Genomic DNA, 16138 nt, shown 5'->3' on the forward strand with positions numbered 1-16138 from the left:
GTTTTCCTTATTTCTTGACAATAGCAAGAGATGGGAGATGGAAGGTTTAGAAGCCGTCTTTCAAATGGAGAGGGTTGAAGCAATTACAAACATCAAAGTAATATTTACAGTTACATTTGGAGGAAAAAAAGACAGAGAGAGAAGAGCAGTGCTTTTTTCTGAAGCAAATTATTTCAGAATGTGTCATAGCATGCTCAAGATATATTAAAAAGAGCAACAGATGATGTTTTCGCAACCTGTTCCAAACTATTTATAAACCTAAATTTAAAAAAAAACTGTAGACATACAAATCTCTATACCACTGCATATTTTATAATGAATGCATTATATGAATATAAACTACTATTTCAGATATATAAATCAACTAAAAATGTCTGAAAACTACAAATTTGTGTCTACCATCTTCCTTTAACTATTAAACCAATGTATTTACTCCTGTAAAAATTGTAATTATCAATATCTGATGATAAGGTAAGGAAGAAGCTACTTATGGGCAGCATTGCAGTGTAGAATGAGTCCATTGGATCAGGATTTCAATCTCAGCTGAGCTGCTTATTAGTTGTGTGGCCCCAGACAAGCCTCTTTTTCCATTCCAACACCTCCTGTGTTTTTAGAAGTGATATTTGAAGCCAGGCGTAGTGGCTCACGCCTGTAATCCCAGCACTTTGGGAGGCTGAGGCGGGCGGATCACCTGAGGTCAGGAGTTTGAGACCCCGAACTCCATGCACCACCACATCTGGCTAATTTTGTATTTTTAGTAGAAACCCCGTCTCTACTAAAAATACAAAATTAGCCAGATGTGGTGGTGCATGCCTGTAATCCGAGCTACTTGGGTGGCTGAGGCAGGAGAATCGCTTGAACTTGGGAGGCGGAGGTTGCGGTGAGTCAAGATCGAGACATTGCACTCCAGCCTGGGCAACAAGAGCAAAACTCCGTCTCAAGAAGTAAAAAAAAAAAAAAAAAAAAGACATGGTATTTGAAGAAGTAGACTCTCTTGTTCACTGTTGAATCTCTTGAACCTTCCTGTGTCCGCAGAATAAATGGATGACCTCTGAGGTGTGCTGGGAATAGAGTATGTTCTCATTAAATAACGTGGGCTAATAGTCACTGAGTGCTCACTATGTGCTAGATGCTGTTCTAAGAGCTAATAGGTAACCCTCACTGGATCCCAACAATTACACTCTTATTAGTCTCATTTTTACATGAAAGAAGAATGCAGCCCAGAGAGGGTGACTAACTTCCCTCGAGGCTCAGTGGCTAGTTGCGATATGGTAAATGGCAGCTGTAATTATTATTACTAATATCAACAACCCTGGTGCTCCCCATCACTGCCCTCATGCTAGGTTGAGTGTAGGAGTTAACTCTCCTGCAGGCCCCCACAGCCCAACCACCCCAAGGTCAAAAGTGCCTTGATCTCCTGGTAATAAAGTAAAACACCAGGCTGCGTGCTGGGCCCCACTTGGATGATACAGCCCTGGAGGATCTCCACGTAAAATACAGATCACATCCCCATTCATTATCCATGATCTGTCTGCAATATTGAGATGAATGTGTTTTATAACATCTCACTAAATCCCCAACACCCACTTTTATTTTGTACTGTTTCCTCATGTCCATAGTGAAAGAAAAACGCCAACTGATGTTTGTTAATTAAATCCAAACTCCACTCAGTAACTGAGCACCTGATATGCACCAGAACCTTGGCATTCAGTCTTCACCATAATGCTCTGAAGTAGGCATTCCTATTCCCATTCACAGATAGGGAAAAATAGTCTGAGGGAGGTTATTTGTTTTTGTCACAGTCCCAGTAGCAAGTGGTATCAGTTGGATTTGACTTCAGAGTCTAGCTTCAAGTCAAGTGGCATTTCTGGGTTTTTGTTTTGGTTTGGTTTCGTTTGGTTTTTTCTGAGATGGAGTTTCACTCTTGTTGCCCAGGCTGGAGTGCAATCGCGCGATCTCAGCTCACTGCAACCTCCGCTTCCTGGGTTCTAATAATCCTCCTGCCTCAGCCCCCCAGCCAGTAGCTGGGATTACAAGCATGCGCCACCATGTCCAGCCAATTTTAAATTTTTAGTAGAGATGGGGTTTCTCCAAGTTGGTCAGGCTGGTCTCGAACTCCCGACCTCAGGTGATCTGCCTGCCTTGGCCTCTCAAAGTGCTGGGATTACAGGTGTGGGCCATCATGCCCAGCCCTGGGTTCTAAGTGATCAAAAATTTTCTTATGTATATGTATATATATGTATATGTATATTCTTATTTATACGTATATGTCAGCATATACATATGAATGTAGATTTCTATTCTGATGAGTCACTAATCTGCTCCTGTCAAGTCTCCCCACCATGAGGAAGGGGCATGTGCCCAGCCCTTCTGGAAAGCACAGCCACATCTCTAACAGTGAGGCCTGGTAGCTGCGGCTCCTAGAGCATGGGCCTGGGACCAGCAGCTTCAGCATCATCTGGGAACTTAGCAATGCTGATTCCCAGATTCTGGCCAACTGCACCAGAAGGACACGTGCTGGAGCCCAGGCACCCGTGTTGAAATAAGCCCTCCCTGTGGGTGCCAATGTTTGCTCAAGTTAGAGAATCTCGGATGGAAGCATGGTTACCAGGAGTGCAAGCTTCCGAGTGGAGTGAGAGGCCCCTGGGCTTGAATTCCGCTCTGCCCCTACTTGCTAAGTGACAGTGAGTGGGGTGGACGGAGGAAGATGGAAGGCAGAGGATGGGGGAAGATTGGAGAAATGGTGGGTGCAGGTGCTGTTTCCCCACTGGGGAAATGTCTGACCCCTTACATTAACCTCCTTAAGTTCTCTTTGTCAGGCACTAGAAAAATCAAAGATGAACGAGGCATACTCCCGGACACCAGCATGCTCAGTATCTGGTGGGAAGCAGAAGAGTGGATGTGGAACTGTAAAGTATATACATAACAGATCATAAGTCTGTGTCATGCACCATGGCAGACACAGATGCAGGCCCTAGGGAACAGAAGGGACACAGGATCAACCAGGGAGCTGAAGGGCTTGCCAAGTCCTCTCTCTGCTGAGCAGTGGCACCAAGATTCTAATCCACATCTTCACTTTCCAAGCACTAGTTTCCCTTCCATCCTTACTCTTGACAGCGATGCTAGGAACAGTGTCACCACACTATCCACATTCAGACCCTTCCCATTCGTCACCTCATTGGCTATGGAGTTCTTCCTTTCTGCCACTAGCACCTGCAGCAATAGTTAGATCCAGTGGGACAAAATGCAGGCAGCCATAATTTCTCAGGGCCCATGAGGCCCAGTTGTCATCCCTTGGAGACTGGAGTCCTCTTTTTGTTTTTCTGGGTTGTTTTGTTTTGTTTTCAGACTGAGTCTCATGCTACCACCCAGCCTGGAGTGCAGTGGTGCTATCTCAGCTCACTGCAACCTCCACCTCCCAGGTTCAAGCGATTCTTGTGCCTCAGCCTCCTGAGTAGCTGGAATTACAGGCACCCGCCACCACACCCAACAAGTTTCGTATTTTTAGTAGAGACGGGGTTTCACCATATTAGCTAGGCTGGTCTCAAACACCTGACCTCCAGTGATCCACCCGCCTCAGCCTCCCGTAGAGCCGGGATCACAGGCATGAGCCACTGCGCCCCGCCTGGAGTCCTCTTCTATTCCGGGAACTAAGAGGCCCGCTATCGGGCCCCTTCAGCCAGGCAAGCCCAGGAGCCTGCTGGCCACAACAGCTGCCCACTTTCCTGACTGCTCTGGTCTGCCCCGCCTGCCCTGAGCCTCTGCAGCACTGAGAGAGCCATAAGGGTCACTCTTCTCACTGTGGCCCACCTCACCGTGCAGAAGGCGGAGTGCTGCCCTGAAAGGTCTCACAAGCAGAGAGCTTTGTGACAGATCCTAGGTTCTTTCACAGAGGATGCAGGGAAGAAAATGTGTTGCTCCACTGGCTTTCCAGGAGTTGTCCCCAAAGGGTTTCTACAGTGTAGATGCTCAAGCTGGGTGCTATGGCTCACGCCTGTAATCCCAGCACTTTGAGAGGCTGAGATGGGCGGATCATTTGAGGTCAGGAGTTCCAGACCAGCCTGGCCAACATGGTGAAACCTGATCTGTACTAAAAATACAAAAATTAGCCAGGCATGGTAGTGGGTGCCTGTAATCCAAGCTACAAGGGAGGCTGAGGCAGGAGAATCGCTTGAACTCAGGAGGTGGAGGTTGCAGTGAGCTGAGATCACCTCACTGCACTCTAACCTGGGTGATAGAGTGAGACTCTGCCTCAAAAGAAACTAACAAACTAACAAACAAACAAACAAATAAATAAATAAATAAATAACAGAGTAGATGCTCAAGAAACATTGGCTGATGGGGGAGGAGGAAGAAGGGAGAATCAAGGCAGAACCCTAGGGTCTTATGTTGTGGATAACCCTAGGACCCTGTTGATCTGTAGTATACCGAGAGCCTCCTATGATGCCTGGCACTTACTAGATACTTAAATAGACGTGAAAAAGAAACTTTAATAGGGAGAGAAGGATGGAGAGAGGAGGAAGACAGAGACCAAGCGGAGGAGTTGGCAGGGGGGGGGGGGGGTGCTGAGAGAGTGGATGAAGGGATTTCAGGAGTGGCTCTGCCCACTAGAGGAATGTCTGAGCTAAAACAGGTCCGACAAATCATCCTGCTACTCTACTTGTCTGCTGCAGAACCCATCAGAATGTCAAATATTTTTGTTTTTGTTTTTTAATATGCATTGGGAGCACTGACAGCTTATAGGAACAGGACTATAGCTTATACAGACCTGTTTTCTGCCCTTAAAGAACTTAAAGGCTAATTGAGGAAAGGAAAAAAACACAAGTAAGGTTTTACAATATGAGATTTAAGTAATAAATTAATAATTATGTGTCATCTTCTGGGTTTGCTAAATGCATGATTCGAGCAAGAAGTGCCACAGGTTCTCAGGGGAGGGAGGAGACCAGACAGGCCCCAGCAGGGCAGATTCTCAGGAGGTGGGAGCCTCACTCGGCCAAGAGGGTCTTCGGGGTATGAGCTTGATGAGAGTTGTGAGTGGCACTAAACACTTCCAGTGTTTTCCCCAGGTCCCCTTCAGGGAATTGCATGCCCCAAATATTTCTTATACAAATAAAATGGGTAAGAGGAGAATTCTTGAAACCAATAGGGAATGCCTTCTAGAAAGAATGAACCCATGGATTCACTTATTTAAAATGAGCCTTGAAAAAAATAAAAAATAAAAATGAGCCTTGGCCTGATTCCACCTCGGAGTGAATTTCATCTGGATTGAGAGAGGCTCTCCAAGCTCTAATCTTGAAAATGTACAACCGATTCCAGGGGAATTTAAGTGGCACTTGTGCACACATATGGAGTAGTTTCCTACTACGTGCTGGGCACTCCATTGGCCTTGCTGGGATAGGACAGGTCCAGGTATAGACCCAGACATGATCTGCAGTGTATCTCTGGCCCGTCTCACTTGGGGATGCCCTCTTTTGTATACTTCCCTCTGCATGTGCCTGTGGCATTCATTCACTCACATATTCAGTCACTCTTACCCACTCAGCACCACATTGGTGTGCACAGCTTCAGGCACTGTATTAGGCACCAGGCCTCCCTTTTAGGAGCTGCACGTTCAGGGTAGGCAGTCTGAGAATTCCAGTTGCATTCTGTTCTAGTTACGTTAGTGTGAGTTCCGTTACATTGGTACCGGGAATGTGCCCAGGTAAGGAGAAGGGGGCATTGGTGGCCACAAGGGAAACAAGATAAACAGTCTGTCCAGGCCATCACTACCTATTCCCTAGAATATTATAGAGTCCACTCCTCTCTCAAATCAATGCTGTGTGTTCCTATGTTACCTCTGTGAGACACAGTTCTAAGCATCCTTTACTCTTGCAAACCTCCACATGACCTCTAGGATGGCACAGGCTTTGCTCATTCATCCCTCCAGATTCCCTACTCTCTGAGCACACTGTGCATTTCCAAACCATAGTCCCCACAGCTCCATGATGCAAACGCTCCACCTTTGAGTGGTGGAGAGATGTATCATCAGACAGGCTCGGTGGGACTCCCAAGGGGGCTAACCTCAGCTAATCCATCTGCAAAATTAAAGGGTTCGTTTATGGTGTTTAATGTCCCTTTTGGCACTAGTGATATTTTACAATGGCCCTAAAATTGAGATAAAGATGCTTTCCACCAAGAATTGCTATGAGGTTTGAGTGAAATCATTTTTGGACAGTGCTCAGTTCCAGACAGTGCAGACATTCAACTAGAGGGAAGAAGGTGATGAATGCAGAAACTTTCCATCCTTCCTTGCTTTTATCTAGATTATATTTAAAATGAGTAACTCTTAGAAGTACAAATTGTCTTTCAAAAATTAGAGAATCTTATTCTAGAGTAGCCTTCTAATTTCAGGGGATGAACTTAAAATGAGATGTGGAGCTGAGTCAGTTAATTTCAGAGGTTTGAGAGAGAGAGAAGGCTGGCAGTGTGATATCACCCTGATCATTTCCCAAGGGTTTTGCTGCTGAATTCTGGACTAATAATCAGTGCCTGGGGAGACCCAAAGGACTGCATACCCTACTCAAGAGGGCAAAGAAAGATTCATCTCTATATCAGGAGCTTGACCCTGGAGACAGAACCAAATCCCTCTCTATGGGACTGGAATAACACACCATCCAAACTCTGTTCCCATGGATAAGTAGAAGGCAAGCACGCCCTGTCTACTTCATCAGAGCCAGTTCTGCTGGGCAGCAGGAGAGAGAAGTGGAAGAGGGGGAGGAGTTTACTTTAGTAGCCTTTAAAAATTAAAGATTATTATATGTATTAAATTATTTAAAAGTATTACAAATTAAAAATGATTCAGAATTTAAAAATCTGTATTTGTAATGAGCTTTAAATATTAAAAACCACAGACCTCCAAAGGTCAGCCTTGTTCATTTCCTGTGCCATGCACTTTCTTTTCACAGTGTTGACACCTGCTTATACACACCGGAAATAGAGAGGCAGGAAAAATTGCTTTCTTTAGGCCCAGATGTGGAGGGGAGCAGAGATAGGGAAGGCAGAAGGGTGGCTGCCAAGTTATAACACCATCCAGCTGTGGCCCGCTTGCACGTGGCCGTATTATGGATGCTGTTGACAAAAGGCAGCCGGGGTGCATCCTTGTAATTCCCTGGCAAGAGGCAGCTTGCTAACACATGGGCCTTGCTTGAGCACAGATAGAGTAAATCAAATCTCCACGAAGTTTACTACCAGTTCCTTTCATTAATCACCCTGGGCTGTCAAGTTGCAGAGTGTTAACACAGGAGTCCTTTCAGATAGCTCATCCATTGCTTGTGTCAAGACAATGTCCACAACCCATCTAGAAAAAACTATGGTGTTCAGGCCACCTCCCCTGGTCCCCTCCCTCCCAGACCCTAGGCGGCTGGTCCCAGCCTTCCTCTTTTCCCTCCCTGCTTTGTTTCTGCAGCTCTCTGGCTCACAGTAGCAGGCTCAGCTGGAATAACAACACCATTCCCTGTTTTGCTGATGCTTCCTCTGCTAATTCACTTGGCTTGCATTGACGCACGGAGAGCCCCAGGGTGCATAATCCCGGAGGATGTGACATATGAATGAGCAACATTACTCTGGGGCCCCACTGAGAGGCAGAGTGGATCAGATAAGCCACTTTCAGACAGCTTTGACAATTGGGAGGAAGCTCCCAGACAAGAGAACTCTGTGGTCTACTACGTTGCTGCTATAGGCTTGTAAATAAGAAGGGATTTGGAGGGAATCGGACAAATCCCAGCCCTGCCGATTGCTTGTGCCACTTCAGGCAAGTTGCTGAACTCGTCTAAGTTTTAGTTGCAGTCTGTGAAGTAGAACCGGAAATGCCTAACAGCCTAAGTCTATGCCTTCAACGTACCCATCACCTCGGAAAGTTTCCTCCCACCCTCTTTACTTATTATTATGATTAAGTGTGTGTATGTCAAGAACAATTAATATAAAATTTACTCTCTCAGCAAAAATTCAATTATATGATATAGTACCATTAGGTGTGGGCACTATGCTGTCCAGTATATCTTGAGGACCTATTTATCTTGTCTAACCAAAGCTTTGTACCCTTTGACTAATATCTCCTCATTTTCTCCTCCACCCAGCCCTTGGCAACCCACCCTTCTACTCTGCCTCTATGAGTTTGACTATTTTAGATGTATCATAAAAGTAGTATCATGTAATACTTGCCCATTCACAAGTATATACTTATATCCAACCTCATCAGGTTGTACACATTAACTATGTACAGCTTTTTGCATGTTAAAAAAATTAGGTAAATAGGAACATTCTAAGAATTGTGAAAATGAATGTAAATGGGTTGAAGAGACCATAAAAAAAAAAAATGTCTACCAGCCAGAGTTGAACCTATCTCAGTGCCCAAACAGGTGCTCACGAATACCGGTTATTTTATTTTCTGTTCAGTGCCACTCTTTTTGGATGTCAGAAGACTTCAGTTCTGCCTCCAAGTGTCTGAGACTGGGAACAGCCCGCTAGCCACTCTAGGCCCCAGTTCTCCCATTTAAAAAACTAACAAACTGGACAACATTATGTCCAACATGCTTTTTAGTGCTAGTTTTTCTTTGATTCTAAAATCCAGGTAAGGCCAGGGTTGGAAGATAACAAGAACCCTAATTTAGAAGTCAAAGTTCCTTCTGGAATCTCAGGAACAGTTTGCCTTTTCTTCGAAATTCCCGAGCTCAGATTTGCATGCCGCCTGCGTTGGATGCTCTGCCTTCGATCAACGGGATGGCTTGCCATGCTTACATTAAGCTCACCGTACACAGTCAGAAAAACATATCATTTCCACTTCCCATGTCATGAGTTGCAAGTCCTGGGAGCCTTTTGAGGCCTTAATCAAAGACCAAGATATCAGAGAAGAGGCCATATGTTTAAAGTGTCAAGAGAGAGCACTCAGGCCCCCGATAAATGATTTGCGCTCACCAGCTGATTTACTGTTAATTTCTGCGGAACCTGCGGCAGCTTGAAAGGGCGCCAACTGTTAACCACAAGGGCTCTGAGGTCGCAGCTGCATGGTGCCTCCTAAGCAGGACTTGCAATTTCCTATAGGCCTGGGGTAGGCGAGATGGTAGGGACCAGGGAGGCAGATAGGCTGGTGTCAAATCCCTCACTCTTAGAGGCTCTGTGGATTGGGCAAGTTGTAGAGCCCTCTGAATACCCCATTTCCTATTCTGTAAATTTGAGGCGATAACAGCGAGCCCACAGGTTATTTCATTTTGGGGTTTAAAATGGTGAATAGAAGGCAATAAGGTACGCTGAAGTCTGACTCAACTTGTAGACCGTGGTCTCCTGGTTACAAACATCTTACTGCTTCACTATTCTGTGCCCAACGTCCCAGACACCGAAGAGACCTCATAAATATTTACACCTGGCATATGTTGTGATGTTCAATTAATTGCTCCTGTGACGCACTTTGAGTGCCTTGGAGGAAAGGTGTAATGCAAAGGCCTGGGATTATTAAAGGCACAAACAAGTCAGCTCACGGAAGTAGCATCCTCGGGAGCCTTCCACTGCCTCGGGCTTTTTCAAAGCATTGCCCAAAACCTAGGGAAAAAGTGTTTCCAAAGGGATCCCATCCAATGGTTGGATTGTGGCTGTGCAAAGACCTTGTCAGAAAATGAGGCCAGGCGCAGTGGCTCACACCTGTAATTCCAGCACTTTGGGAGGCTGACGCGGGTGGATCACCTGAGGTCAGGAGTTCAAGACCAGCCTGGCCAACATGGTGAAACCTCGTCTCTACTAAAAATACAAGAAATTAGCCCAGTGTGGTGGCGCATGCCTGTAGTCCCAGTTACTTGTGAGGCAGAGGCAGGAGAATGGCTTGCATGTGGGAGGCGGAGGTTGCAGTGAGCCAAGATAGCTCCATTGCACTCCAGCCTGGGCAACAGAGCGAGACTCTGTCTCAAAAAAAAAAAAAAAATGGGCAAAGACAGGTACAGATAACTTACCAAAGAAGACACATAAATGGCCCAAAACCTTTCAGGAAAAAGGAAATTCAATCTCACTAGTCATCAAGGAAGTGAAATGGGTAAAATGAGGAATCAAGTGCCATGTAGGCAAAGTGGTTACAAGGTATGGATTTAATGGTGGTGAGATACAGTGAGACGAGCACTTCACATTCCATGCATAAGAATATCAATTAATATAAATTGGCGCAGCTCATCCAGAAAGCTACTGAGTAATATGCAACAAGGGGCCCATAGTGTTCACATTATTTGTCCCCTTCATTGTGCTTGATAACATCTCTCTATAGAAAGATTCAAGCCGGGTGCGGTGGCTCAAGCCTGTAATCCCAGCACTGTGGGAGGCCAAGGCGAGTGGATCACAAGGTCAGATCGAGACCATCCTGGCCAATATGGTGAAACGCTGTCTCTACTAAAAATACAAAAATTAGCTGGGTGTGGTGGCACACACCTGTAATCCCAGCTACTCAGGAGGCTGAGGCAGGAGAAAGATCATACCACTGCACTCCAGCCTGGCGACAGAGACTCTGTCTCAAAAGATTCAGAGATGAGGTTTAAAATGCTAAATACTCACGGCAACATCATTTTACATAGTTAGGACTAGCAAGAACCTAAATGCCCCTTCAAAATATCATGTAGATCAGGGGTCCTCAACCCCTGGGCCAGGAACCAGTACTGGTCTGTGGCATGTTAGGAACTGGGCCGCACAGCAGGAGGTGGGCAGTGGACGCGCAAGCATTATCGCCCGAGCTTCGCCTCCCGTCAGATCAGCAGCGGCATTAGATTCTCATAAGAGCACAAACCCTACCATGAACTGCGCATGGGAGTAATCTAGGTTCACGCTCTTTGTGAGAATCCTACTAACACGTGATGATCTGAGGAAGAACAATTTCTTCCCTTCATCCCGAAGCCATCCCCCACCCCCGTCTGTGGAAATACCAGGAAACTGGTCCCTGATGCCAAAATGGTTGAGGACCACTGAGGTAGATAATCAATACCTTGTTTTTGAATAACATTTGAAGATATAGAATATATTTGTAACATTAAAATCCTACACGTTCTTTGATATTATTATTTTTTCAAGAGAGCTTGCTATGTTGCCCAGGTTGGATGTGAACTCCTGGGCTCAAGTGATCCTCCCGCCCCAGCTTCCTGAGGAGCTGGGACTACAGGTGTGTGCCACCATGCTGGGCTCTTTTATATTTATACTGAAGAAAGAAAAACTTCAGCTGAATGAAATTTAAAGGAGCTTAATTGGCCAATGAATGGTTTGAGAATCAGGTGGCCTTCCCAGCCAGAGGAGGCTGAGACTCCAGTGCAGCCACGTGGTGAAGGAAGGTTTATGGACAGAAAAAGGAAAGTGATATATAGAAAATGGAAGTGAGGTACAGAAACAGCTGGATTGGTTACAGCTCGGCGTTTGCCTGATTTGAACACAGTTCGAACAGTTGGCTACATTTGATTGGCCAAAACTCGTTGATTGCCACAACTATAGGCTACCGTCTGTTTATAGTTCATGATGTATAGAGAAACATTTAGGCAGAACTCAAAATATGTAAGGAGGCAGCTTTAGGCTAAGCTTGATTTAACACTACCTATATGTGTTTAAATGTATGCATACATCTTCAGGTATGTATAGAGCTATGTACATGAGAATAACCAACATATCACTTGTGGTGTCAATTTTTATTTTCTTCTACATGCTATTTTCCAGAAAATAGAAATATGTACAATATTTCTATATATAATAGAATAATATGTGACTTCAGGTCTGCAATAGTACATACATAAAGTAGCTTCAGAGGCTGACTTGTACAATGACATTTGATGACTGTCTGTTCCTATGCGGGGGGTCAGTGGAGGGGGAGCAATGGACACTTAACTTGGTTCTCTTTTCTGCCCTAGGTCATGGCCTCACCTCAATAGTGCCACAGGTGAGTCGGGGCTCTCTGTCACCTAAGTGGTGGGAATGTCAGCCTGGGTCTGTTGGGCTGTTATATCCATTCCTTTTTGTTTTTATTTCAATAAAACTATGGCCTATTTGAAGTGACATTAGCTATTAATGCCATTCCTTCCAGTTGCCCCAGGGTGCAGCCTGATCTGTGACTCTCGCAAGCTTTAGAAGCTGGCTGGCTGGATGGGAATCCTGGCTCTCTACTTAGCTGTGCAGCTTTGCATGAAGCACAGATCTTTCTGAACCTGAGTTCCTTCATCTGGGCAATGGGTATAAGTCTACCTCAGTGCCAGTCTTATGGTGACTCACTAACATTCATTCAACTAAATTCCATATAATTGGTTACCTCAAAAACATGGGTGGAAAGAATGAATGGTTCAAAAGCCACCTTTGATGCTTCTCCTGTATCCCTCTTCATAGCCTATTTTCTGGTACTACGCACTTAACAGGAGCCCATTAAAGTTTGAGTAAAAGTATGTAGTATTCATCGGGGAGAGTTATTATTTCAGGGAAAGTCCCACAGAACTTCCCTAGAAAGCTGGTGTCTAGATAGAATGACTGGAATGAGGCAGAAAAACGGAGATGTTGTCCAGAGGAAGCACGCAAAGAAGCGACGGAGTCATGAGGAGACATAATCAGCAAAGGCATTTGAAAGTTTCACTATAGAGCATGTTGGAGTGTATAACTAGCACTCAGCATGTCCCACCCAGCAGCCAGGAGAACTGGGCAAAAGCAAAAGTGAAAGTGGGAAATATGAGTTCACATAGGGAAAGAGCACCCAGCCTTAATCCCTCTACAGAAAAAGTTTTCATTCAACTTCCCAATCAGGCCTAACCAAGGTCGTGTTCTCTCAAGGCAGATGATACCAAATTGTGTTGGGGTCTTTAGTATCAAATGCACCTCTCCACCTACCTGCACCTCTCACCCCTCCCATCCTGCACTGGTATCCTGGAGGGTAGAGAATATTCTAAGGGGGTGGTACCTGGGAATGAAGTGGCTTGTCTGATGTGCTTGGTGACTGGTGAATCATAAAGCACACAGGTAAAATAGAGTGGCCAGATCCAACTACCTGTACCCTCTTCCTCCCATCTTGCTCCCCACCTTGGTTAAGGCAGAGAGAAATGGGCAGATGGGCACTCCGTTTCCTTAACAGCAATCTAGAGACATTAGCAGGAAAAAAAAACAAATCAAAACCCCACAGAAGTCCATTGATAGAAAGTCGCCCAGGCCTGCTCATACACACTCGAACCTACACCTTATCAGAGACACTTAGCAGCAAATTATGACATTCCCAGTCTGTTTAAAATAACAGCCCAGACCAGGCGCGGTGACTCACGCCTGTAATCCCAGCACTTTGGGAGGCCAAGGCAGGCAGATCACAAGGTCAGGAGTTTGAGACCAGCCTGGCCAATATGGTGAAACACCATCTCTACTAAAAATACAAAAATTAGCTGGGCATGATGGTGGGCACCTGCAGTCCCAGCTACTCAGGAGGCTGAGGCAGGAGAATCACTTGAACCTGGGAGGCGGAGGTTGCAGGAAGCCGAGATCACCCCACTGCCCTCCAGTCTGGGCGCTCTGAGTGACAGAGCGAGACTCTGTCTCAAAAAAGAAAAAAAAAAAGAGAGAGAGAAAGAAATAACAGCCCAGCAGACCTATGCATACTTATGAATCAGCCTAGGCATACTTATGAACCACTACAAACGTGTACCAAAGAATAGCAGACCTGATCTAATTAAGATATGCATGAGGATTTACAAAAAAGACTGTGAGCCACAGTGGTTTGATAACATTCCCAGATACTTCAGATTGTTTCTGATTTCTGACGATGGGATCATTTGAAAACAGGGGAGGGCGTTCATGTGAGAAAATACTAGGGACCCGTTAAAATGATGATGTTGAAGCAATTCATTGCCGTGGATATGTTGATAGCATGTGATTTTGTGAAAAGGCAGGGAAAAAATAGTGTACATGGAGTGATTGTATATTTCTAAACTATATATCTATGATGTGTGGTGTGTGTGATTATGTGTGTGTCTGTGTATGTGTATGAGTGACTTGACTATAATCAAATATTTGTATATTTGGATTATTTGTGGTAACAGTATAGTAATTTTTATTTCCTTCTTTTTTGCATATCTGTGTCTTATAACTTTCTACAGTAGCATATGATTTTGTATGCTAAAAACAATCTATCAAAAAATATTCTTTAGGAAACCATTCCAAACCTGGAGAAGACAGAGACATGTTCAAACTGGGACAGTCTGTCAAGGTCAATACCTTCTCGGAGGCTGATACCCAGAGAACAGTGCAATGCTTTCCATAAAATAAACTCAAGAGTTTTTCTCCTTCCCCTAAATAAAGAATGAAACTGGAAAAGATGGCCCTATTTAGAAAGCGGGTCCTTCTGTCTTAAGCCTCCACGTATAATGAAAACATTGATGAAGATAGATATTAGCTGATTTGATTTAAAAGACAAGAAATTTCATTTTATCCAGGAAAATATTACTTTTAAGTTTTTCTAAGGAAAGCAGTCTTCAAGGTTGATTTTTTCCTACTTGTGAAAGAAAAATTAATAAGGATTTTAGGACAAGAGGGAGACAGGCACGTATAGAATATGTGAGCATCCAATGCCCCCTGCTGGCTGTTTCCAGATGCTGCAATGCCTGTATTAATTTAGCAATTAATTTAGCAGAGGCTGGCATCCTCCTGGTTCTCTCCCCAGGGTGTTGGGAATATTCGTGAACAGAAACAAATAAAAAACTTGACAGTTGAATCTCTGGGAAAAGCCAGGATTTCAAATCATCCCAAGATTGGTAAACTCAAGGATTAACATTGTCTCAAAATTCAATTACAATAATTAAAAATCACAACTGTTAAAAATGAATATTTTCAAGCCCATGTTAGGGTTTACGGTCTTTGGCAGGCATATAGTAAGGCCAGGGAATCCCTACTCTTAAGAAGATAATTCCAATTCAAGTAGTTCTGGGCCATTCTTTAGAATTGCTGACCGAGGGTTAAAAAGAGAGAGAGAAGAAAACTATCCAGACTGTTCCCACCAAGAAGCTGTTCTCAATTCTCTAGACAACAAATGTCTCTATTATTTCATTTGAATTTCTCAGGACACTCAAGGAATGGGATAGGAGGCAGCTGCCTTCCCTATCACCATTCACCCCCTCACCCATCCATTCATTCAACCAATTTGTGGTAGGTCCATATAACCAGCTTCGGGCATAGATTAAAAAAAAAAATTAAAGGTCCTGGGGACTCAGGTAGTCTGAGATTGTATTAGTGTATTTTGCATATGAGGAAATTAAGAACTAGAGAACAGAAGTAAACTTCCAAGGGCCACCTAGTGAGAACATTATGCCTGTTCTTCAAACCCTCATTAAATGTTTCCTGTGTAGCTATTTCTGTAAATTTGGACTATTTGTGGCTTCGAATTATTAGCTCATAATCTTCAGATCAAAGAACTGTTGTTCAGTGAATAAACTGAAATGCCCAGAGAGCTAGATGACTGAGTCTCTCTCTCTCTCCTCTCTCTTTATATATGTGTATATGTGTGTATGTATATGTATATACACATATATATACATACACAATCATGTGTCACATACTAATGGGGACGTATTCTGAAAAATACATCGTTAGGTGATTTCAACATTGTATGTACGTCATAGAATGTACTTACACAAACCTAGATTGTGTAACCTACTACTTACCTAGGCCATATAGCATGATCTATTGCACCTAGGTTACAAACAAAATATCCTGTACAGGATGTTGCTGTGCTGAATATTGTAGGCAGTTATAACACAATGGCAAGAATTTATGTATCTAAACATAGAAAAGGTACAGCAGAAATACAACATAAAAGATAAAAGGGGCACACCCCTGTAGGACACTTACTATAAAGGGAGCTTGAGGACTGGAAATTTCTCTGGATGAGTTAATGAATGAGTGGTGAGTGAATGTGAAGGCTTGATCGCCACTGTAAACCCATGTTGACATTAGAATCTCTACACTTAGGCTACATTAAATTGATAGAACTGTATTTTTTCTTCAATAATAGATTAACCTTAGGTTACCATAACCTTTACAATTATAAATGTTTAAAGTTTTGTGATTTTTGACTCTTTCCTAATAAGACTTATCTTAAGCACAAACGCATAGTACCATTTTACAGAGATAT

General features: G+C 44.0%; 1 protein-coding gene across 1 annotated transcript in view; it reads left to right on the forward strand.

The window, feature by feature from the left end:
- The window catches only part of CLNK (cytokine dependent hematopoietic cell linker), a 201551-nt gene that overhangs the window by 83260 nt on the left and 102153 nt on the right, over window positions 1-16138 (forward strand). Inside the window, exon 4 of the mRNA XM_032135391.2 lies at window positions 11898-11926. Coding sequence (XP_031991282.1) covers window positions 11898-11926 — 29 coding nt within the window. The remainder of the gene's footprint in view (window positions 1-11897; window positions 11927-16138) is intronic.

The sequence above is a fragment of the Hylobates moloch genome, unplaced genomic scaffold (genome assembly GCF_009828535.3).
Source record: "Hylobates moloch isolate HMO894 unplaced genomic scaffold, HMol_V3 SCAFFOLD_17, whole genome shotgun sequence".
In the NCBI taxonomy this organism is placed as follows: Eukaryota; Metazoa; Chordata; class Mammalia; order Primates; family Hylobatidae; genus Hylobates; species Hylobates moloch.